The 25,068-nt window shown below is 33.0% G+C and overlaps 3 protein-coding genes and 1 long non-coding RNA gene across 4 annotated transcripts; 1 reads left to right on the top strand and 3 right to left on the bottom strand.

Moving 5' to 3' along the window:
• Positions 1-5,263: 5,263 nt before the first annotated feature.
• LOC109583434 (uncharacterized) lies at positions 5,264-6,555 on the bottom strand. Its single transcript, XM_019998781.1, has 2 exons — positions 5,427-6,555; positions 5,264-5,315 (listed from the first exon to the last, which is right to left on the bottom strand). The coding sequence occupies exons 1-2, from the start codon at positions 6,442-6,444 to the stop codon at positions 5,302-5,304; spliced, it is 1,032 nt and encodes a 343-aa protein (XP_019854340.1). The 5' UTR covers positions 6,445-6,555; the 3' UTR covers positions 5,264-5,301.
• Positions 6,556-6,784: 229 nt separating this feature from the next.
• On the bottom strand, positions 6,785-9,010 carry LOC109583433 (uncharacterized). The gene is made up of 9 exons (XM_019998780.1): positions 8,839-9,010; positions 8,519-8,595; positions 8,039-8,261; positions 7,709-7,996; positions 7,577-7,656; positions 7,270-7,507; positions 7,151-7,213; positions 7,001-7,097; positions 6,785-6,932 (listed from the first exon to the last, which is right to left on the bottom strand). The coding sequence occupies exons 3-9, from the start codon at positions 8,145-8,147 to the stop codon at positions 6,923-6,925; spliced, it is 885 nt and encodes a 294-aa protein (XP_019854339.1). The 5' UTR covers positions 8,148-8,261; positions 8,519-8,595; positions 8,839-9,010; the 3' UTR covers positions 6,785-6,922.
• Positions 9,011-11,967: 2,957 nt separating this feature from the next.
• On the top strand, positions 11,968-12,399 carry LOC109583435 (uncharacterized). Its single transcript, XR_002185525.1, has 3 exons — positions 11,968-12,054; positions 12,099-12,182; positions 12,253-12,399. It is a non-coding gene; the product is annotated as an uncharacterized LOC109583435 (long non-coding RNA).
• Positions 12,400-12,683: 284 nt separating this feature from the next.
• Positions 12,684-23,394, bottom strand: LOC100633180 (histone-arginine methyltransferase CARMER-like). Its single transcript, XM_003387985.3, has 14 exons — positions 23,138-23,394; positions 22,965-23,090; positions 22,008-22,168; positions 20,737-20,802; positions 19,873-20,046; positions 19,322-19,436; positions 18,021-18,111; positions 17,074-17,155; positions 16,743-16,828; positions 15,812-15,901; positions 15,542-15,596; positions 15,127-15,209; positions 13,640-13,758; positions 12,684-13,166 (listed from the first exon to the last, which is right to left on the bottom strand). The coding sequence occupies exons 1-14, from the start codon at positions 23,340-23,342 to the stop codon at positions 12,799-12,801; spliced, it is 1,821 nt and encodes a 606-aa protein (XP_003388033.1). The 5' UTR covers positions 23,343-23,394; the 3' UTR covers positions 12,684-12,798.
• Positions 23,395-25,068: the final 1,674 nt, after the last annotated feature.

Here is a 25,068-nt window from a genome sequence, read left to right as displayed (position 1 = left end):
CACCAGTTTGGGTGCGCGTTAATTAGAATCGCTTACTACCTTACTTACGGTATTTAATTTAGCGAATTTTAGCGATTAAAAAAATCGCTAACTTAAGTCCGCGATAATTTTAATTTTTAATTGAAAGTAGGTGTGGTCACAATGAATAAAATGGCGGCCGTCAGCAAGTCTGAGTTTATTTGCAGCAAAGCCTGCAAAGGGTCAGCAAGATAATACTAAACTGCTGTCCAAAGACTTCTCTAGCAGTTAGCCTAGGTTAACAAAGCAGATGACAATCTTCTTCGTTCAGTGACTGCTTCTAACTGTAAGCAAGATAACTTTACATGTTAATGGCTGCAGAGTCAGTGATGAAGCAATTTAAGCAAGATTAATGCAACAAGATCTACTGTATTAGTGTATTTAGACTTGTGCAATTGCTTTGCTTGCTCATACATGTAAATCACAGCACATAATCTATAGCTTGCTTAGGCTCGCCCCCAGGCTTTAATTCTTCTATAAGTTATTAATACCAAATGATCAAAAACGCTAAATTAAGTACCAGCCAAATGTCAGTACCATGAAAATCGCTAAAATAAGTACACGCTAATAATTGTCTCCTTAAGGTAAGTGCAAAAGGTCCATTGCACCTGTATAATCACGTGATGCAAAATGGCAGTTTTCTGACAACTGTATCACAAAACTAGCTTGTACTGCAGAAAATAAGGATGATCCACGACGATTCTTGATAGTTGCGAGAATCACTGATGTATTGAGAATATTTCTTCTTTGCTTATATAGATATAAATATAAGACGGAGAAAAAGACAGCGCATCTTGACTTAAATCACATAAATCGATCTGCACTAGTTTAAGATTTTAAAAATAACTGCAATCATCGTAGTTTGTATTGAAGAAATAGAATTTTCACTGGCTCTGTTTTGATGTCTGAATTATTGCTAGAAGAGGTATGGTACTGGTGACCATTTTGCATCACGTGATACCAATAGAATGGAATGCAATAATTGCAATTTAGAACTGGGGGCTACAAGTACAACTTTGCACTCTAATAGCTAATCTATATACATAGCTATTATCATAACATGGGTCTAGTAATAACAGGATAAATGGTCACAGTTGAATTGACTGGCGATGTGTAAATGAAAAACTAATAGCACATTTTTAATACAAATGTAAAGAAAACACACAACTGTGAAATAGGCTTAAAAAGTTAGCATTAGAATGTTAGTTAACTGACATAAAACTTGATATATTGCAATGTGCATTTGTTATGCCCACCATCCACTATTCAACTTTGTTGAAAGCAACTTTGTGGTTACTTTGATCTTAGGGCAACTCGAGGGGCAACTCTGTTGCCTAAAATAGAACTGAGTTCTATTTTAGGCAACACAGTTGACAGCACATCAAAGTAACCACAAAGTTGCTTTCAACAAAGTTGAATAGTGGATGGTGGGCATTAGAGGTCTATGGTTAGAGCAACAAACACAATTCTGTTTCATTTTTTTTATCATAAAGATTTATTATAAAAATTCACTTAATACTAAATCTAATTACCTTAAAATAGGCACATTTGATGACAAAAAATTAAGGTAAAAAAACAAACATTATTTATATTATTTAGTTGAGGCAACCGGGTTTAATTCATCATCAGTGACACTTGATGTATGAGTGTATTGGTAGATAGTATGAGCATTTGTTGAAGCAACTGTTCCGTCTGTAAAGACATCACTGTAATCATTAGGTACTACTACATGAGAATAGTGTGCCTTTTTCTTCACGTCTTTTCTTTTTTTGCATTTCAATATGCAATAGGTATGGCACTTTAAAAACATTACCCATACTTTTTATGGAAAAAAGTTGCTAAAATTTTGTGGCTCATAGTCAAGTCAACTGTTAAAATAACAATAGTATTTTTACGAGTCACATGAACACAATAGATGTAATAGTAATTTATTTAGCAATAATAGATGCTGAGGTTCACAAAACACATACTGAGGTTCACGAAAACACACATCAGTAGAGTAGTCCTTACTGCTGACTAATATGATACGATGATGTCCTGGTATAATTATATTCAGTCCTAGCATTAGTAGAAGCTATGGTCTCGCTTGTAAATTGATTATTGCCATTGTTGTCTTCAGCATCAAGCACTATTGTTTCAAGCAACAATCTATCCTGTTTCTTCTCTCTCCTTCTATATTTTAATATGCATAGGTGGGTTATAACTATAACACCAGTGATGAAACCATAAGAGGATACAAATGAATAAAGAGATGCTACAACTGAAGTATCACCAGTGTAATGGAGTGTAAGAAGAGGAAAGAAGATCAATATCATTACTGTATTAACTATTGGATACACTACTAGTGGTAGTAACTGCTTGCTAAGTATTTTCCATTTATTATTAGTGACCAGTAGAGAATGGCCTTGATCTTCATTTTGCCTTTGAAGATGTAGTCGTGATCTTCTTACTGTTATGATAAAAATGATAGTGACTAATACAGACACTGCAATGTACATAGATATAGTAATGCTGTAACTGGCTGCAAGAAAATAGTATATTTCATTTGTCTCTTGTTCTGAAAACTTAATTTCCCATGTTTTTGTGCAGTCATTATAGTTTACAAAAGGAATAATGGCAACCCAAAGAAATGAAAGAAAGGACGATAAGATAGCAATTGTTTCAAATTTTTTGAAAGCTTTCAATTTTTTGAGGCATACGATACAAAGATAGAGAATGATGGTGAGCCAAAAGGTCAGGATTAGGTTGAAATGGTAGGTAATATGAGAAATAAGTACAAGTATTGCATCATAAGGAAACAAGAATTGAGATAGTGAGAAGACTAACATTGCAATCAGTTGGTACAATATCAGTCTTTGTACAATATCTTTATAGAATCTACTGACTATTACAAAGACCAGTGCCACTGTACATGCTATGACTCCTAGACCACCAAAGACTCCTTCTATTATGTCAATTTCCTCTGAATTCCCATCAACACAGTTACTAGTGTTACTGTCATTATCCATGCCTTGTATTTTGACCTTGAAGAAATAACCTTGAACAAAGAACTGAAAGAAGAGAGTTAAAGGAGGAGTAGAGGCGGGGCCAGACTAAAGGAGGGGCTGTTGGTACAAATTTGCTGACTCATCTTACTAAAATGAGTAATTAGAATAACTTTAAGACAGATCTAGATCTACATGCAATAAATTGCCTATGCATGTTTTTTCAAAAATTAGTTCCATTCTGAATCAAAACTTGAAATTAAAAGTGTAAAAATTCAATTAATAATTTTTCTAAACAAGACAACAATAAGCACAAAAATAAATAGTTTCATATAGCATCATAGTTAACAGATACTTCACTCATAGTGACACTTGATGTATTAGCACAGTGGAAGGTAGTACGTGCATTTGTTGAAGCAACTGTTTCTCTTGTGAAGACATCATCATGATTGTTAGACACTTTACAGAAAGGTACTAACTTGTCATTCTGTTTTGCTCTCTTCCTTTCTCTTTGCTTCTTCTTACACTTCACTATCCATAGATGTATTATAACAATAATACCAGTTATTAGACCAGAAGAGGATATTAACGAATAAAGATATATACCCTTTGCAGTACTGCCATTATAATAGACCACTTGTAGAGGAAGAAAGATCATTGCCATTACTGTATTAACTATTGGATATACTACTAGTGGTAGTAATTGCTTGCTAAGTGTTTTCCATTTATTATTAGTGACCAGTAGAGCATTGGCTTGTTCCTCATTTTTTCTTTGGTGATCCAATCGTGATCTTCTTACTGTTACAATAAAAATGATAGTGACTAGCATCAACAATACAATGTATATCAAAACCGTCATGCTGTAGCTGATTGCAAAATAATAATACAATTTATTTGTTCCTTGTTCCGAAAATTTGATTTCCCACATTGTTGTGCAGTCGTCATAGCTAGTGAATGGAATTATGAAAGCACCAGCAAAAGGCAGAAATGAAGACAAGATTGCAATTGGTTCCAATTTTGTGAAGGTCTTCAATGTTTTGAGGTGTACAATACAAAAATAAAGAATGATGGTTAGCCAGAAGGTCAGGATTAGGTTCAATTCATAGGCAAAAATTGGAGTAAGTGCAGCAAATGCTTTATAAACATCTAAATCATCAAATCTAAGAAGCATAAACTGAGATAGTGAGTAGATTAACATTGCAATCAGTTTGTACAATATCAGTCTTTGTACAATATCTTTATAGAATCTACTGGCTATTGCAAAGACCAGTGCCACTGTACATGCTATGACTCCTAGACCACCAAAGACTCCTACAATTATGCTGATTTCCTCTGTATTCCTATCAACACAGTTACTAGTGTTACTGTCATTATCCATGTCTTGTATTTTGACCTTGAAGAAATAACCTTGAACAAAGAAGAGAATTAAAGGAGGAGCTGTTGGTACAAATTTGCTGCCTCATCTTACTAAAATGAGTAATAAGAATAACCAGAGACTAAGACAGATCTAGATCTTCATGCAAGAATTTTTTTTAGACTGGAAGGAAAGCAAAGAAGAGAGTTAAAGGAGGAGCTGTTTGTAACTATTATGAGTAATAAGAATAACATTTGCCACATGTGCACTATTACAAAAATGAAAAAAAAAACTTTTAAAGATAAATCCTTTAAAGCGGATCTAGTGTCTAGCCAAACTCATTAGTTATCAAGCATAAGCAGGTTATTTTAAAAATACAAGAGATTTTTTGTGACCTTGTCATCATGAATTCAAGCCAAATTACTAAACTCTCTTCAGCAAAACATACTCAAATGTAAACATGACTAAACCCACTCTTTCAAATCATGCTGATCCTTCTACATTCCAGAAAACAAATATTACCAAACTAAGTGAGAAGTCGATCAATTCATTAGGCTTGCCCCTTTTATTTTTATAATAAAATGAAAAATAATAATAAATAAATAAAAGATAAAAATAAAATTTAATTAAAACTAAAATTTTTTTTTAATATTATTTTTTATATTTATTTATTTAGTATGCAAAATAATAAACTAAGAGCTGGATTGAACAAAGTGCATACTCTATAATTATATCAATTTCAAGTGTGTATGTAAGCTGTTGAAATAACAACAGTATCTGGACAATAAGATTACAATTTGCTGCTTCATCTTACTAAGATGAGTAATAAGAATAACTGAAGGATAAGACAGATCTAAATCTAGATTAATAGACATGACTCTACATGACTCTACATGCAATAAATTACCCATGAATGTTTTTTCCAAAAATTAATTCCATTCTGAATCAAAAAACTACACCTAAATAAAAAAGCAAAATAATTCAAAAAAATAGTTTGCTACACAAGACAATAATAAGCACAAAATAATTAAAATAGTTTTATATAGCATTATAGTTAGCCAATAATTTACTCATAGTGAAACTTGATGTACGAGTGTATTGGTAGGTAGTACGAGCATTTGTTGAAGCAACTGTTTCTCTTGTGAAGACATCATTGTGATTATTAGGCACCACACAGAAAGGTACTAACCTATCATTCTGTTTTGATATCTTTCTCTCTCTTTGTTTCTTCTTACACTTCACTATGCATAGATGTATTATAACAATAATACCAGTTATTAGACCAGAAGAAGATATTAATGAAGAAAAATATATACCCTTTACAGTGCTACCATTATAATAGACCACTTTTAGAGGCAGAAAAATCATTGCCAGTACTGTATTAACTATTGGATATACTACTAGTGGTAGTAACTGCTTGCTAAGTATTTTCCATTTATTATTAGTGACCAGTAGAGAATGGACTTGATTCTCATTTTTTCTTTGAAAATCCAATCGTGATCTTCTTACTGTTACAATAAAAATGATAATGACTAGCATCGACACTATGATGAATACTAATAAGGTTATGGTGTAGCTGATTGCAGAAATATCATTAAATTTATCTGTTCCTTGTTCTGAGAATTTGATTTCCCATATTGTTGTGCAGTTGTCATAGCTAGTGAATGGAATTATTACAGCACCAACTAAAGGCAGAAATGAAGACAAGATTGCAATCGGTTCCAATTTTGTGAAGCTCTTCAATTTTTTGAGGTGTACAATACAAAGATAAAGAACGACAGTTAGCCAGAAGGTCAGGTTGAGGTTCAATAGGTAGGCAAAAATTGTAATAAGCTCAGCAGACACTTTATAAATGTTTGAGTCATCAAATCTAAGAAACAAATACTGACATAGTGAGAGGACCAGCACTGCAATCAGTTTGTACAATATCAGTCTTTGTACAATATCTTTATAGAATCTACTGACTATTGCAAAGACCAGTGCCACTGTACATGCTATGACTCCTAGACCACCAAAGACTCCTTGCATTATGTTAATATTCTTTCTATTCCAGTCCACACAGTTACTAGTGTTACTGTCATTATCCATGTCTTGTACTTTAACTTTGGACTGGAAGAAAAGAGAAGAAGAGAGTTAAAGGAGGAGCTGTTTGAAAGAATTGGCTGAATCAACTTACTATGATGAGTAATAAGAATAACAATTGCCACATGTGGACTATTCGAAAAATGAAGAAAAAAAATAACTGCTTAAGATGACCCTTTAAAGTAAATATAATTTAAAATCATTACAAGCAGGACTTTTTTAAAATACATGAGATTTTTCAGTGACCTTGCATGTCATCATTAACTTTAAAAACTACCAAAACTTCTTCCTCTGACAATTTCGACCATACTCTCACATAAACATAACTAAACCCGCTCTATTGTTATTATAACATGGCTGTCCTTTTATGGTCCAGCAAACAATTATTATCAAAACTAAGAGAGAGAGAGAGAGAGAAGTCAATTCATTACAAATGCAGTTGAACTACAGCAGCAAATTTTGTCTCTTCCTCCTTTTCTTCACTCTAGCATAGACTATAATATCATGTTGGGGAGGCAAATGAGAGTAAGAGGACAAATGTAAATTATATCCTTTTACTTACCTAGAATTTATTGATAATGCTACAGTAAATATGATAAAAATACATATTACTAGTACTAATATTACAGCAATGCCAGCGATGATAAATACAGTAAGTTCTATGCAATGAATGAACAATAAGCAGATTATAGTATATATTGTAATAGTAAACCTGGTATATCAGTGTTAATAGTAGGTGATGGTGTAACGCTAACTGAAGGAGTAGGACTAATGTCTAGATATGTAATAAAAACAAGGATAAAAAGATTATACATTGTACTAAATACTTACTTATTACTAGTATAAATGGCTCACTACTGCCAGCTCCATTACTAAATGCAATACTCATATTGCACTGTTGGTTCTTAGGTACTGAGGCTGATCCTGTTATATTCATTGGTTTAGGAGCATTCTCCACAGGATACAAGTATTTCACTTGCTCAATACTATGATATACCACACCTGCTCCATTACACCATATGATAATTGTAGCATTTTCAGGAGCTTCACCAATGCACCCTAATGTAACCTAATATTAATATTAAATGATAATTAATATAAATAATTATAATAATAATTATATCATGGCATGCATTACTGGTATATTATATGAAACAGTAGCAGTCATCTGATTAAATGTTTTTAAGTTTGAACCAGTTCCTGAAACTGATCTTGGCACTATGAACAGAAATAAAATCAATTACTGATATTATTACTATTTGTCTCTTACCTCTTTCATATGAGAAAGTCTCATTATGAGATATTCCTTCTCCTAATTCATTAACTCCAATTATAACATATGTATAATGATGAATCAATAAGTTATTATTCACAAACTGATAACTGGTATCATATACTGATACATTATTCACTAGACTGCCAGTAATAGCATCGTATGTTCTTAGTATGTAATACTGTATTGGTACTCTATCATCAACCATAGGAGCAGTCCAAGAGACACCAATAGTAGAACAATTTTTCACTGCAGAGTTGATATTAGTGACTGGTCCAAGAAAACCTAGGAGCTGAATTAAAAATTGTGCAAGAAAATTTCTATTACCAAATTTAAAAAGAGGTGTAGATAGGAAATCTCCTCCACTATTACTCAGGGATACATTAACAATAAATGTATTTAAAGTAATAGGTACAGTTATTACTCCAGTAATCATCAGTTGACCATTAACTTCTGGTGTTATACTGGCATTATTTATTAGTGCATTATCGGTATGTAGTATATTAACTGCTATACTATCAGGATACTCCCCCTTACAAATTGTTACGACCTGTTAGCATAGAAGGAAATTGTATAATAAGCTATTAAGAATTATGTCTCCATTCATGTGCATGGCAAAGTAAATTATAGTTGCTAATTTTTATTTGATAGTAATGTAAATAGATAACAATGAGTAGTAATATACACAGTAAGAGAAGGGTATCTGCTATTATATATAGCCACAATTAAGCCCATAGCATAATCATAAGAAATAAGTTGTACATGATACTGCTCATTAAAGTGGGTTGAGTGGCATGAAGCACTTACATCAATACTGATATTCAATGATATTTGCTGTCCATCAATTACTGGTACCACTGATACAGGAGGAGTATTGAGAGGAACTGAAAGATAATTATAAAAATGTAACAAAAGTTATACTTTGATATGGCAATTTGTGAAGGAATATAAAATTAAAAATTAGCTGGTAGAACACACACATACACCATGGGGCTTACAAACATAAGGTATGTGCTATAACAACATTCAATTAAGATTCCTATCAAGCAATAATGAGCAAATAGTTGTCATAAGAACAAAAGATCAGTATATAAGGGGACATGATATTAAACCACAATAATGCTAACCTGTTTTATGATAAAAGCTGACATCATTAGAGGAACCTGTTCCAGCATCATTAAGAGGAGAAACTGATATGATATTCAATTTACAAGGATCGGGATTAGTAGCTGATATTGTAATATTAGTATTATTATTATTAGTAGTAATGTTCACTAATCCATTGACTATATAGTATCCAGTGATAGGTACATTATCCAGTGTATAAGGAGCTGTCCATGTTAATAATACACTGGATCCATTAATAAAAGTATAATCCAGATTGTCAACATTATCCAATAGACCTATAACAAAAGCATGTATACATTCGTTGTTTCAATGATATTAACAAAAATTTTTATAGTACTATTGTGGAAGTATTGGTGCACTGTTTTGAACCAGAAGCACAGAGCAAACAAGAGAGAAAATCTTTCCTATGGACAGTTATAAATCTCATTTCCATGAAACATGTGAATACTGAGATAAGAGTACACAAGATTTTAGTGGCTATTTTATAGAACAGTTTGCACTGAACTAGATAGCCTAAGGGCAAAGTATTTGGATGAGTTGCATTATATATAGAACGTGGAGTTTATAGCTTATACAAGTGCTAATAGAGTATGCATGACATACATGTAGTCATGCACGCATGATTGACACAAGTACACACACTAACCTTGTATCATTAATATTGCTGTATTACTCAACTCAATCATAGGAGGTGGACCATAAGTAAATGCTCTACAGCTTATATTAGTATTATTATTATATTCATAAGCTTTTGCTTGTAGTTCTGCTCTTATAGTACTGTTACCATAATTCTTTGATGTTGCTTTAAATCCACTACCTATAACAGCTTGATTATCTGCTGCTTCATCATTAACTGTAAAGCTAAGTTGGCCAGTCACAGCTTCACAAGAGAAGACAACAGTGGAATTGAGTGTTGTATTAATAGATACTGGCTGTACTGTTATATCTAAATATATTGGAAGCAAAACTTTTAGTGTAGAGTACTCTATTGATACTTACTACTAGCACAGTGACTCAACTGAAGTAGGTCTACAAGGATAAAGAAAAGTAATAACACCATTGATAACATCAAGAGCCACTTTTGACAATTAACACTGACATTACAGGAACGCTAGCACGACTACGAGATTAATAATTAGATCTAGTCTAAATCTAATAAATAATTAATAACTGGCTACGCCCTTCAAAATGTTGAGCATCATTTTGCTTCTTTTGCTGCCGTTCATTGACTGTGCTAGTAAGTAGGCTTATATATCAGTTTAACAACTATTTTATTGCTTTTATAGATATAACAGTACAGCCAGTGTCTGTTAATGCAACACTCAACTCCACTGTTGTCTTCTATTGTAAAGCTGTTGCTGATCAACTTAGCTTTATAGTCAATGGTAAAGCAGCAGATGATGAAGCTGTTATAAATAGAGGATTTAGTGCAACATCAACTAACAATGGTGGTACTAGAAAAGTAGAGCTACAGGCTATAGCTTATAATTATAATAATAATACTAAGCTAACATGCAGAGCTGTTACTTATATTCCTCTTCAGGCAGTATCCAGTAACATATCAGTATTAATGATACAAGGTTAGTAGACTATGTGCACTGATGTGCATGTCTATGCCATCCATATTTATGATGCATCATTATTTTTCCTTTGATAGGCCTATTATATGGTGTTAGTAATCTGGATTATACTTTTATTAATGGATCCAGTGTATTATTAACATGGACAGCTCCTTATACACTGGATAATGTACCTATCACTGGATACTATATAGTCAATGGATCACTGAACATTACTTCAACTACTAATAATAATACTAATATTACATTATCAGCTACTAATCCCGATCCTTGTAAATTGAATAACATATCAGTTTCGCCTATCAATAATGCTGGAATAGGTTCATCTAATTACGTCAGTTTTTATTTTAAAACAGGTATAGCATCATTACAATGTCATTATATTCACAGTATATCTTTCAGTTCCTCTTATCACTCCCAATGTATCAGTTGTGGTAATATTAGTTGATGGACAACAAATATTATTAAATATCAGTATTAATGTAAGCGTTATCTACTGAAGTATTTGTCACAATATTGGTTCAATTTCTCTATATACACTGCAATGATAGGTCAGCACGATATGTAAAGGAGAGTTTCCTGATAATATAACAATTATTATACTCAATAATGAAAATACAATTGTAAAAATTGCCATTATAATACCACAATTTAATGATCAACTGATGACTGTAACTGGAAGTGCTTCAGTAACTAATTTAAATACATTTAATGTTAATGTATCATTGAGTAATAATGGAGGAGATTTTACTAACATGTCATCATTTTCATTTTGTAAGTAAACATATTCATTTACTAAAATTTTAGTTTTCCCTAATACATAGGTTTTCTTGGACCAGTTACTAACATTGACTCTTCAATTGGCAACTGTTCTACTATTGATATAACATGGACTGCTCCTATGGTTGATGACAGAGTACCAATACAGTATTACATACTAAGAACATACGATGCTATCACTGGTAGTCTAGTGGATACTGTATCAGTATATGATACCAGTTATCAGTTTGTGAATAATAACTTATTGATTCATCGTTATACATATGTTATAACTGGAGTTAATGAATTAGGAGAAGGAATATCTAATAATGAGACATTCTCATATCAAAGAGGTACGCATACACTAGAAGTCAGTAATGTTTATTGCACTGTTACAGCTCCCAGAACTGCAGAGAACACATCGCTTGCCGTAATCTCTTATACACAAGATGCAGCTATCATCCAACTCCATATTCCAGTATAAATTAATACTTTTATTAATATTGTTGTCACTAATTTATAGATTATATTGAAATGTACTGGTGAAGCTCCCAAACATATTACAGTTACTGTAGTATGTCATGGGACCAATAGCAGCAAAACTTTCCAAATAAAACACACAAATAAAATAACAGAATTAATATCAGTACCTAAGAACCAACAGTGCAATATGACTATTGCATTTAGCAATGAAGCTGGTAGTAGTGACCCATTTATATTACCATTTGGTCAGTTTTGTGCTTGTAATACAGTGTCTAATTAGATTCTCATTAACAGATACATATCCTAATATCACTACTAGATCTACTACTACACAACTGCTCCCTACTATCACACAACTCACACCTGTTTTAACAAATCTTCATATCGGTATTGGTTAGTATGAAATTTTCATAATAAAGATTACCGTGCTACTATAGGTATCACAGGAACATTTATTGGTGTTATTATTATACTCATAAGTTTGATTATTCTTGTCGTTATATACAAAAGGAAGTCATGCAGTAAGTGTTAATACACTCAGCAGTTAATTCATTATAGAAGCTGAGGTGAAACTATGTCAATAATTAATAGGGTTAACCTCAGTACAGCAACAAGGGGTACCTACTGCATATAATGAAGCATATCAGTGTCCACATGACATAATGATCAATGATACTCCTACATGTGAGCCTACATATGAAGAAATAGGAGAAAACAGGACAGGAGCAGCAGTTAACATGTGAATCATTGTTAGAAAACATATTTTAGCTACTAATCAGTATGTTTACATTTGTAACTTGGCTACTTCTTTTTTTTAATATCAGATTAATTCTTTGTACAGTAACTTTAAAAATGTAAAATACTAAGGGGCTCAAACTTCTAATCATGCCTAGATATGTAGATAGATACATGTACATACAAAGTGAGGGCTACTTCATTTGAGTGGGGTCTAATATTTTCAGCAGAACACACTCTAATGTGAACATAACTAAACCCGCTCTATTATAACATGACGGTCCTTCTACAGTCCAGAAAACAATTATTATCAAAACTAAGAGAGAGAGAGAGAGAAGTCAATTCATTACAAATGCAGTTGAGTTACATTATAATAATACAGCCGTCCATAAAATAATGACATTAAGAGTGATTAGACAAATTAGGTGAATAATTCTGCTGTCTTGAATTATTGCTTAAAGGGACCTTAGAGCTATACTGACCATTGAGACTATGATCAGCATGATACCACATGTTAGTTTGTTGCTGTCTGCTCCCAAAAAGTGCTCCTCCTGATTGACCATACATAAGATTAGATTGATAGCCACTGCTGACAGGTTGATAGGAGGAATTCATGTAGGAAGGAGAGGCAGTGCTAGAGTTGATTACTGAAGGCAGTAAAGTTTGTTGCTGGTTCTGTTGTTGCTGCGAAGAGTATAGAGCTTGAACTGCTCCTTGAGTGGCTTGTATATTAGCCCAGTAGGCTTCTGTAGGATTAGTGTGTTGACTGCCTACCGGTATACAAATTAAATAAAATTTATCAATCAGCTCTATCAGATAGTTATACAAATATAATATTAAAAGATAACTGCTGCTATAATTTGTTTAGTAGGGTATGGTTTAGCAATATAAAAGGTGATTCCAAATAATGCCCCATGCATCTCTACATCAAATGCCCTTATATATGCATATGTATTACACAAAAAGTCCAAGTCCTCTAAAATCAAATATGGAGCCTTTTACAGTACGTCTTTTTGCCTCTAAAGCATTTTGAAAAAATTCTAACTTTTGATTTTTGTCAAACACGTTTTTGTTCATTAACTTTCATTACATATACATTACGAACCCTGCTATGAAAAACAATAAAAACTCCACTTGCAAGCAATACAAGTAAATTAAACTCTTATCAAGGTTTATACACAATGCATAGACATGTACAATGTACATGTAACTTTTAAAAAAACATTAAAAAAAAACTACATACCTGCAGGTGGTTGAGCTGCACCAGTATATCTAAAATAAGGATTCTTTAAATCGTAATGACATTTTGACACTTGTGACGTCCCTACTACATTAATTTCCATTTCAATATCATAACTTTGCCTATAAATAAAAGAGCAGAGTCCATTAATTATGTACAATATAATGATAAACAGAAGACTTATATAAGTACATCAGGGTTTCCCACAGATTCCTGCCAAGCAACTTCTCTCAGTGGATTGTCAAGTTACTCAAAATTGGGCCAAAGACCCAGTACAGGCCACAAGGTGTTTCAATAAAAATCACAAGGAAAAAATTCTTCATTTTTATAATTTGTCTTGATACATATATATGTTCTAACTTCTTAGGTTGTGTAGAATGTTTCAACTGATTTTGATCAAGTTTGGATTTATTACAGGTTTTTAAAGGTACAAAAAAAAATCAGGCAAAAGTCCCTGTACTATAGTACAGGGGTTTTGGCCAAATTTCATCAGAAATGAAAAGAAAAGAATTCTTCATTTTTATAATTTTTCCTGATACATATACATGTTTTTATTTTACAGTACAGTGCGAAAAAAAAGATAAGCAGCTACTCTACTTCTGCGTAGGTAGTTCGCTACTCCTTCGTTGCGCATGCACAAACCCACCAGTGGTAGTAGTTCACGTGGTCAGCAGCAGGACAGTAGCTCGACGGTGAATCGGGCGAAAAGCCTCCTAAACAGCCTTCTAACAGCAAAGAGCAGCAATAGAGATGAACTTGGAGAGCACAGACAGCCAAGAGAAGTATCCACAAGTCATTTGAGAGCCTCTAGAGTGCATGAGCGCTTGCTACTACAGAACATGTGACTGGGCAGTACCGCAGTACTTCCTGGGGGTAGCGCAGCAAAGAGTAACGAAGTAAATTACTACCTACACACTACCTGCGTACTACTGTTGCTACTTATCCTTTTTTTCGCCTTCTACTGTATGTACAAGTTTGGATTTTTTATAAATTTTTAAATTTGCTCAAAAATCGGCCCAAAAACCAAAGGCTATAGCCTTTGGTCTCAGGCCAAATTTCGTCAAAATTGGCTAGGAGAGAATTTTCTATTTTTATAATTTTTTTTCTGATACATATACATGTTCTTATGTTGTGTACAAAATTTGAGCTGATTCTGATCAAGTTTGGATTTTTTATGAATTTTTTAATTTGCTAAAAAATCGGCCCAAAAACCAAAGGCTATAGCCTTTGGTCTCAGGCTAAATTTCGTCAAAATTGGCTAGGAGAGAATTTTCCATTTTTATAATTTTTTCTAATACATATACATGTTCTTATGTTGTGTACAAAATTTGAGCTGATTCGAATAAAGTTTTGATTTTTTAATGAGTTTTTAAAGTTGCTCCAAATGCCATGTACTGTACCGTAGTGCTTGTCAACTCATGCATTCTCTTTAGCTCACTTAGCATGCTTTGTGGGAAACCCTGAAGTACATACAGATACATGTACAATACCTCTCATTAGCTTTCATATTGATAACACCAGCTAGCTCCTGACCGGCAGAAACAAATAATGGGGTCTTAAGGACACAGCGTACCTAAAAAAATGATGTCATTAATTAGCACCTTAGCATAGACAATACATAGACTTATATTTTTAGTTCCTACATAAATTCAAAAAGACGAGAGTAGAGTAGCTTCCAATGACAGTAACAGAGGGTAGAACATAAGAACCATAATTGCATCAAGTAGGTTGGACAAAGTGAACAAGGGAATATTGAATACTACTCAGTAAACAAAGCGAACTTGTAATGTAGCTACTAATACTATACTGTACCAAGAGTGGATATGTGTCACTGAATTTTATGTTCATTAATTACTAATAGTACTATTGGTAGTATTAGCACATACAATGAGCAATGAAGCTTACTTGATACCAGTGAGTGACTGGTTGAAAAGGAGCAGTTGAGAGCCACACGGTTTGCCTATAGAATGAGAAACCATAATAAATTGATGCACAGTACACTATGTACATGTACATGTAGTAATAAAGCACACTTGAATGGGTTAAAAGTAAAGAACTCAATAATAAAACTGCTAAAATTAATGTTCACATGTATATACATAATAAAGTGTACTGTGGCTAAAACTCAGTATTGTTTTACAGTTGTTAGCATACAATACTTGTTATGAAACTTACGATGATCCATTGAATGAGACATCAAACCAGAACGCTAGTCCATGAACATTCCCACTGTTCCAGACCTTAAATGCCACTGGAATCGTTATACTAACAGAACAAATGGATAAAATAGCATTTGAATTAAGGTACACATGTACATGTACATGCATGTATACTGTATAGTGGGAAATTTTGGATGGAGTAAAATTTGGCGAATTGCTAAATTTCGGTAATTGGCAGATTTTAATTTGGCAAATTTGTGGCCATGTGTCATTGAGCATGCACATAATGGCTCAAAATGGCGAATTTTTATTTTGACAATGGTTATCAAAATGTCAATTTACCAAATTTAATTACCTCCGAAATTACCCGCTATACGGTACTATAAAACCAGAAATGTAGCGATGTAAAGTACATGTAGGTAAAAATGAAGATGAAACCTACTGTAATTTGTAATGTTCATGTACATGTAAATGTATTTACTATTGAAAAACAGTTGCTAGTAATGCTATTGTTTCTGTTTACATTATGATATTCCCATCTACTAAACACTGAACAATTGAAAGAATAATTTGCTGTAATTTCTGTCACATTCAACACGTCCCCATTTTTAACCAGTTTATACGTACATGTACTATACGTGTACATGTACATTAACTATAGCTGCCCTATGCATAAACTGTTATTAACATTTTTAATCTACTCCAAACCTAATGGTGGATAATTGTCGTATAGCAGAAAATTTTGGAGAAAATTAAATTGGCAAATTTGGCGTTTTGATAGCCATTCGTCAAAATAAAAATCCGCCATTTTGAGCCATTAATATACGCATGCTCAATGGCACGTGGCCACAAATTTGCCAAGTTAAAATCCGCCAATCACCAAAATTTAGCAATTCGCCAAATTTACCCCCCCTCCAAAATTTCCCGCTATACGATAGATTACTCACTTGTGTAGAGCTGATTCTGTGGTTGTTCTGAAGTCGACAGTGTGTCCAACAGGAGTCGCCAATAATATACGGACATCAAAAGTATCCTACAGGTATCAATAAGCAATATACGTAAGGCACCTTTTTCAAGGGCTGTAAATTTCACAGATTTTGCTATTTTTGAAACATTTGCAAAAATTACTTCCGCAAAAATCAAATTAATACAGTACAAGATGGCAGACGGCATAAATTCACGAAAATTAAATCCACAAAATAAAAATCAGTGAAATCTATAGCCCTCAAAAAGGCACCCTACGGTAATTGAAAAACAAGACAGCATCAAGAGACTAACCACAACAGGTTGATTGAAATATTCATCAAGAGCTGCATCTCTTATTGACGTGAGATCCATGCCATGAAAATGTTGTTGATACCTACAAACGACAAAAGAATGATCTTTAAAATGTACAGGGACTTTAATCAAATTATTATTATTATTATTATTATTATTATTATTATTATTATTATTATTATTATTATTATTAATTTTTTCCAAGTTTTATGACTAGTTTTACATGTAAACCCTACGCAAAAATAGTCATTATACATGTACATGTACTTAGAAAGTTTAAGATAATTCCAATCAAATTTGAATTTTTAAAGGTTCCTCAATAATTTAGCTAAAGCCTTTGGTCTTCAGCCAAATTTTATCAAGAGATTTCTCCATTTTACATGTACTTAAGTTTCGTAGAAAGTTTGAACTAATTCTGATCAAAATTTGATTATTTTTGAAGTTGCTCCAAATGTCATGCACTGTGAAACCATAGACACTGTACAATGTCTATGGTGAAACCTTGCCTTGATGTGGATTGTACATGTATTTGGCTCCAACCCCATGAAATCACAAAGTGCCACTCAGTTACAGGCTATGTAAACTGTCAACCACAAATATCAAAACCACGAATTGTCCCACTACAAAACATTAAGATACAAAATAATCATGGGACAATTTTTAATCAGAAAAAATGTATCAAAAATTGGAGGACTCTCTCCAAGCCATTTTTCATAAAATACCCAGTACTATAAGTCATACATGGTCTTTGTTCAACTGCAGTGCTACTTTATCACTATTATAAATAATACAAACAAAATAATTCCCAACACCAAAATTACTGGCTATATGGTACCTACACAAAGACTGTGTTACATGTACATGTACACTTTGTTTATTATACAATTGTAAATGGATCCATATTAAATAATAAAATAAATACATGTATATGTATGTCATCTTCTCACCAGAATGATATCTTGTTACAAAGCTCAATATAAAGCAACTCATCAGTAAAAGGAGCACAGTATAGGATCCCTTGGCTGGGAAACATCTTACCTACAACACAATGAAAGGAATACATGTACTAAAGTTTAGTAGCAATGAAATACATGTACAAACAAAATTCCGAATCAATTTACAAGCCAATATATGAAATTAATCACAATGCTAATTTAAAATTATGTAGGATGTACTGAGCTAATGGAAGGCCAAGGGTTTCCCACAAAGCGTACTAAGTGAACTAAACATGAGCTGACAAGCAGGTACAGTACATGTACATGGCATTTAGAGCAACTTTAAAAATTCATAAAAAATCCAAAATTGATTGGAATCAGCTCAAATTTTCTACACAACATAAAAATGTGTATAATGTATTAGAAAAAATTATAAAAATGAAAAATTCTCTCTTAGTCATTTTTGATGAAATTTGGCCAAAATCACTGTACTATAGTACAGGAACTTTGGGCCAATTTTCGAGCAACTTTAAAAATTCATAAAAAATCCAAATTTCCTTGGAATCAGCTCAAATTTTCTACACAACATAAGAACATGTATATACATTTGTAAGAATTATAAGAATGAAGAAATCTCTCCCTGTGATTTTTGTCAAAATACCCTGTACTACATGTATATAGAACAGGGCTTACAATCTACTGACAAGAAGTTGCATGAGCACTATGCTACAATGGTAAACCCTATAGTGAAGGCATCCAATTTTTAATTGCATTGCTCAAATGTACATGTACATGTACATATCAAATTAAAGCACTGTGGTCATTATCAAACAAGCTAGCACAAGTTAACACAAAAGAAATATACATGAACTTCCCTCCCTCTTTCCTTCCTGTCTAGTCTAAGCATTATCAAAACAGATCTTTAATAATTTCTATCACAATAAAAGTGTATTTTCAGTGCACTCATATAATACAACAAAATGAATAAACGGCAATGATAAATAACTTTTTGCAAACAAAAATTATTTCCTTCCCAACATGCATGTACATATACTGTATAGCGGGTAATTTTGGAGGGGATTAAATTTGGCGAATTTGGCATTTTGATAGCCATTCGCCAAAATAAAAATCTGCCATTTTGAGCCATTACGTGCATGCTCAATGGCACGTGGCCACAAATTCGCCAAATTAAAAACCCGCCAATCACCAAAATATAGCAATTTGCCAAATTTTAGCCCCTCCAAAATTACTCACTATATGGTACATGTAAGAATGAAACTGTGTGTGTGTGTGTGTGTATAATGATAACTCACCATCAGGTTTAAGCCACTTCCTTGCATGTACATAGCTCTCCAGCATCCTCTCATTGAAGAGCATATAACCCATGGGCTCCGATACGACAACATCGACTGTCTCGGGTAGATCAATCTAAAGATTAAAGTATCGTTCAAAAATTTTGGCATTGTTTATTTTAAAATACTTCATATATCTTGTTTATCACTATCATTCATTGATAATGAATGATACATCAAACATATTAAATTCAGTACTAAAATCAAATAACTAAGAGTGGTCAATAAACATATTTATAAGTGATGAATTATAGTATTCATGAGTAATGACAAAGCTTATACAGTAGATTCACACAATACCGTATAAGTGGTTTTCCTGAGGGTTACAAATTTTGCAAATTTCTTCCTGATTCGTCAAAAAAAATCCACGATAATAAATTTAATACGGTATCCACATGGCACAAAGTAGAATTCACAAAATTAAAATCTGCATATTGGAAATTTAGTACGTTTCTCAAAATGTAATTCCCTTGAAAAAAACCACTTATACAGTACACAACTAGGAAGCTCACCTCTTCAACTTTGCCAGCAATTACTATGATTTTACTAGCTAGTTTGTTTGATTTGATTAGCTTCTGACAGTGAACTGCCATACTGCTGGCCTCTATAGCATACACTTTCCTAGCACCAGCTTGAACAGCAAACACTGAAAGGATACCAGAACCAGCTCCTACATCAACCACCACCTGAAATTAATAAAATCATCAATAGAGAATACATACCATATAGCAGGAAATTTTGGAGGGAGTTAAATTTGCTGAATAGCTAATTTTTGGTGATTGGCAAATTTTAATTTTGCAAATTTGTGGCCATGTGCCATTGAGCATGCTCATAATGGCTCAAAATGGTGGATTTTTATTTTGGCAAATGGCTATCAAAATGCAAATTCATCAAATGTAACTACCTCCTAAATTTCCTTCTATACGGTAGTTCTGCCTATGGTGGTCGGGGGTGGTCGGGATAACCACCTCAACAAATGAACCAATCAGTTTATCACTTAGACCAACCAATACATAAAGTTATTATGGTTATTGTAGTCTATTAGTATGGTGTATATAAATTTAAAAGAAACAATATTAGCCTCTAACCACCTCAAATTTTTTTAGGCAGAACACTGCTAAATATTATTAAAAGAGTATAATATTATGATATAAAGTTGTACAATGTGGCCTTCCAGGGATAATAATAATGACAGCCAGCGATCTGTCTGCCATACTGCCAAACACCCATTTTTGATGTGACGTGTGTAATTTTCTGTAACTAATCAAAATGAAAATCAGAATATTCTGATACAGCAATGCTCAGTTGAAAACAAGTAAAAACAATAAAATTAAATGCATATGTACATGTACACAAGAGTAGGTTAAAGCACGTACTTTATCTTTGAAATCAATCGAATTCTGTAGCATTGCTGACTGATAAGTTGACGTCCGTACATAATCCTAAAAATCAATAATAGTCACATGACTTAAAATTAGGTTTGTGAATTTTAACATTCAGTAAGACAGTAACATGTGATTAAGGCTGCGTTTACACAGCAATGCAAAACGTATCGTTTTTAAAAGGATACACTTTGAACACCGTTTTCATTTACGGATTGCATCGTTTTCGTTGCTATGTAAACGCAACCTAAATAATAAACTAACTACCAGTACATGGTAATTAGCAAAATACCAAAAATTAGCACTCAAAATCCCAAAAGAACTCATTAATTAACTATTCATACATGTAAATTGTCTCTGCATGGGTTAGGGCCAACATGGATGATACGGTTTGGGATTACTTCTTGACAGGGAAACTACATTTTTTGTCACAATAACAATAAATTTTAAACTACAAGTGTTTTCCACTAACAAAATTCACCAGCTGTAGCATTAAAACTATTAAATCAATAATATAATGAACCTAGCTTATGTTTATCAATAGCATTTTTACTAAGATTAAAAGATTTGGAAGTTGGAACTAAAACAAAATGAAGCAAAATTGAACAATGCTAAAAATATATTCTTTTAGTAAAAGCTTAGCTTCATGAATATTCTATTCTATTGCAATAAAAAGTCCTCAATAAATTCTAAACTCTTTCGATTCTACCATTAGCTACATATAGCCTGGCTATACTTGGTCATTCTTGTGAGGTTAGTTGTATAAACATCAAGTGGCCAACACCACCACCTCAAGATAAGAAGGCCAGCCTCTTTGATGTTTGCACAGACCAAATCTCTGAAAAAGCTGCCAAGGTCATTGCATTGGCTCTTAAGGTTAATGAATGACCAGAAGAACTGCTAATGCAACAAGTAGTGCAGAATGGGTTACAAATTGTATTAAATGCAGTTCTAGTTGCAATAAAATATCCTTAAATTAAATAAGGCAGCATTCCTGGCTGTACATGGTACTACATGATAGTAAATAATGAGCAAACTATTTGTAAATGGAAGCAAACAGGCAGGAACAAGCTTCCAGTAACAGTGTCACCTTTTAGTACCAACAGTCATTGCAATTTAATGAATAAGTAATACTTCATTTCGTGAGCTTTGTAATGGAACACACCATATATGCCACCATATGCCATCAACATCAACGCATTGCAAACACTTTAAGCAAAGCATTACTAAATTAAAATACAAAATAATAATAATTATTATTATACCTGCATCATGTTTTGCTGTTGCGAAAGAAATCCATAAAACTGGAAATACTGACTTGCTGAGGCTTCATCAGTTCTTAGGTTAAATACGGATTGTTTTTTATTTCCTTTCTTGCTGCTTGGATCAAACACGGACTGGACTTGATGGAGTAGTGTACCAGTATCTATAAATAATGAGTCATCAGTCAAGCAACTGTTAACTTGCAGTAGTAGCAACTTCAAGAGTAGATGACTAATTATCTATTCTACTCTTGGCAATGTATATCACTAATTATTATCTAAACATGATTCAGTAATTATTATTTTACAAAAGAAACACATTATAGTGTAACTTAGCAAATATCAATTGACAAAATATTATCACATTGAATTGATGATAACAAATAAAATTATAAAGAGGTCAACACTACCATTAGCCATCATAATATGTGACCATAATTGACAAAAGGGCCCTTATGGCGGATTTTAAAATTGATTGTTATAATGGAAAATATCAACCTGTGAGTGCTTTGTTAGACAATCATTGTTTCTAAAAGTTTCATGGTAACTTTTTGCATCCTGTGGAGTAATTTTATGATAAATGGGGCTCAGGAAGTTGGATTTCTTAGGCTAGAAAGACAAATTTCACTACCCGCCATAAGGTCCCTTTTGTCAATTATGGTCACATATGTAGAAATTTTCATTTATTGTGTTTAATTTAAAATCACTCACACTGCCATTGTGCCCAATTTGTCTAAATATGCACACAAAAATCTTATAATTTTGAGACAAAAATTTGGAAAATGCAAAAATTTAAGCATACAAATGATTCAAGACAGATTATAAATACCATTATCATGCGAGTTTTATTTGGGTGACAAACAAAAAATCGTACAAATTGGTAGGTAAAGTAATTGCTTGATACTACTATAATAAACACTAAAATTTAGCAACAATACAAGTTCAGTAAATACTCCTTACCACTGTGACTATCAAGTGTAACCATTACAGATCCTTGTGGTACTCTGAATAATATAACATCAGAGCCACACTGGTAAACTTGCTGAGCATCTGTTAGTTTCACACTCCACACAACTTTCTCTAAATCTGTCAGCAAAAGAATTAGAGCCACGCATGCACACGCCAGGGCTTACCTCGTTCCCTGAATTCTAATATACAGCGTGTGTTAACAGTATCATTAATCACTTTAAGGTTCAGGCAGTTGGAGAAGGTTTCCAGGTCTTTCAGATTGTCATCGACCACTTTCATACGTACAGTCATCATTCCTGACGCTTGCCCTCCAGCAGAAGAGGACGTTGAGGAAGGTGACGCTATCTCTTGTTGCTCCATGTCTTCCATAACTTTAGCTGTACCATGTGGCTTCCTCTTTCAATCACATGATCATACCATTAAGATTAATAGGTCATCCACCACTCCCATCAATAAAGCTCTGCTTTAGTGCATTTATTATAAGTTTTAAAGTAAAAGTTCACACAAAAAAATTTCAAACCATTATGAAGGAAAAGCAAAAAATTATGTAGAATTTATCTAACTAAAATAGAGTTATCTAGCTACATCTACAATAAAGTGGTACAAAAATTAAGTAAAAAAGAAAGAAAAAAATGATAGCAATAATTAATGTTCTCGCAATCAGTAAACTTGCCAATTATCATTGTTTTCATCACAAATTAGTGACTCTCTTTTCCTAAGTACAAATGAGCCATCTTCCTTGTACAGTTCTAATGATGATGCATCTTCAATCTCAGCATGCCTGTTATTATCCAACAGCTTAATATGAAGCATTGGAATGTTGGATGGTAATTGAGTTTTTCTGAGCTTAATCTTTTTTTGCAAGTAATCTCTCACTTTTTTAAACAATTTTGTTTGCCCCAAATGGCATAAAATTATCAAAATGAAAGCTACAAAAGCAAGAGACAAAGAGATTGAACTAAGTACGTATACCGAAGAACTTAAGGATGAAGTAGCCAAAAACAAAAGATTAAAGATGAAAAAGCATTCTAAAAAGTTATTGATCTTCCTTCGATAAATTCCCTTAAATATTGCTATTAAACTTAAAAGAAATCCTGACACAATGATTAGAGCCATTATAGAACCTATATTTGGCTCAGCCAATACCAAAAGTAACAATAAACATCTCATTAACAGAAGAAATCCAGTCCATGATCTATAATTATCAATATATGGACCATTGTAAGCATCAAAGAGAGGTTTAAGTTTTACCCAACATTGACAGCATTTATACTTTGAAATGTAGCGCTCAACAAGAGGACTGAATAGAATGAGTAATGTGTAAGGTAGAACAAGAAAAATTACTGTTGCTAATGCTGGAATAAAAAGAAACAAATGTTCTGGTTTAAAGTAGATAACTGTAGCATCCATAGACCATGCAACAATTTCTTTGTCTCCGGGTTCACATGTATAAGTGATTGGAAGTATTGCATAGTTGCATAAACGAAGTATTTTTGTGAAAGAGAGGAGTAGAACTGTTGCCAGAACTGATATAGCATGCCTTCCTATAAGTCTGGATACTTTGAATGAATAATGAGAAAGAATAATGACAAGAATGATAAGTAGCCACAAGTAAGCTAGGAATAAAAACTGAAGGAGCATTTTATGCAAAGTTGTCATGCCATCATAAAAGCACATTTCGATTCCCCAGTCTAGGTTAAGCCATGAAATAAACACTTTAAAAAAATCTGACTCAGATGGAATTAGAAACTCATTCATTTTTACCATATTAGCATAAAATATCAATCCATTGATGGAACCTACTGACACAGTAAGATTCAAAGCTGTTATGAAGGCAATTAAAACTATACCAGCTACTCCAAAAAGAATTAGCAGAGCTAACCATTTATCAGAGCACTCACTACACCTATCTGATCCCAACATCATGCTGAGCCCTTCATCACATTCTCCACAAAGGAGACCGGATCTATTTAAGTCACATTGTTTCTCTGTGGTTGAAAGAGTAAAGTTGATAGGACTCATTTTACAATGCTGTGATTTGCAGGGTAATTTTGAAATAAAGCAACGACTCTCCTCTACATAACCTATCCACATG

This window comes from Amphimedon queenslandica, unplaced genomic scaffold (genome assembly GCF_000090795.2).
Source record: "Amphimedon queenslandica unplaced genomic scaffold, v1.1 AMPQUscaffold_13305, whole genome shotgun sequence".
In the NCBI taxonomy this organism is placed as follows: domain Eukaryota; kingdom Metazoa; phylum Porifera; class Demospongiae; order Haplosclerida; family Niphatidae; genus Amphimedon; species Amphimedon queenslandica.
This window is presented reverse-complemented; position numbering and strand designations above follow the sequence as displayed.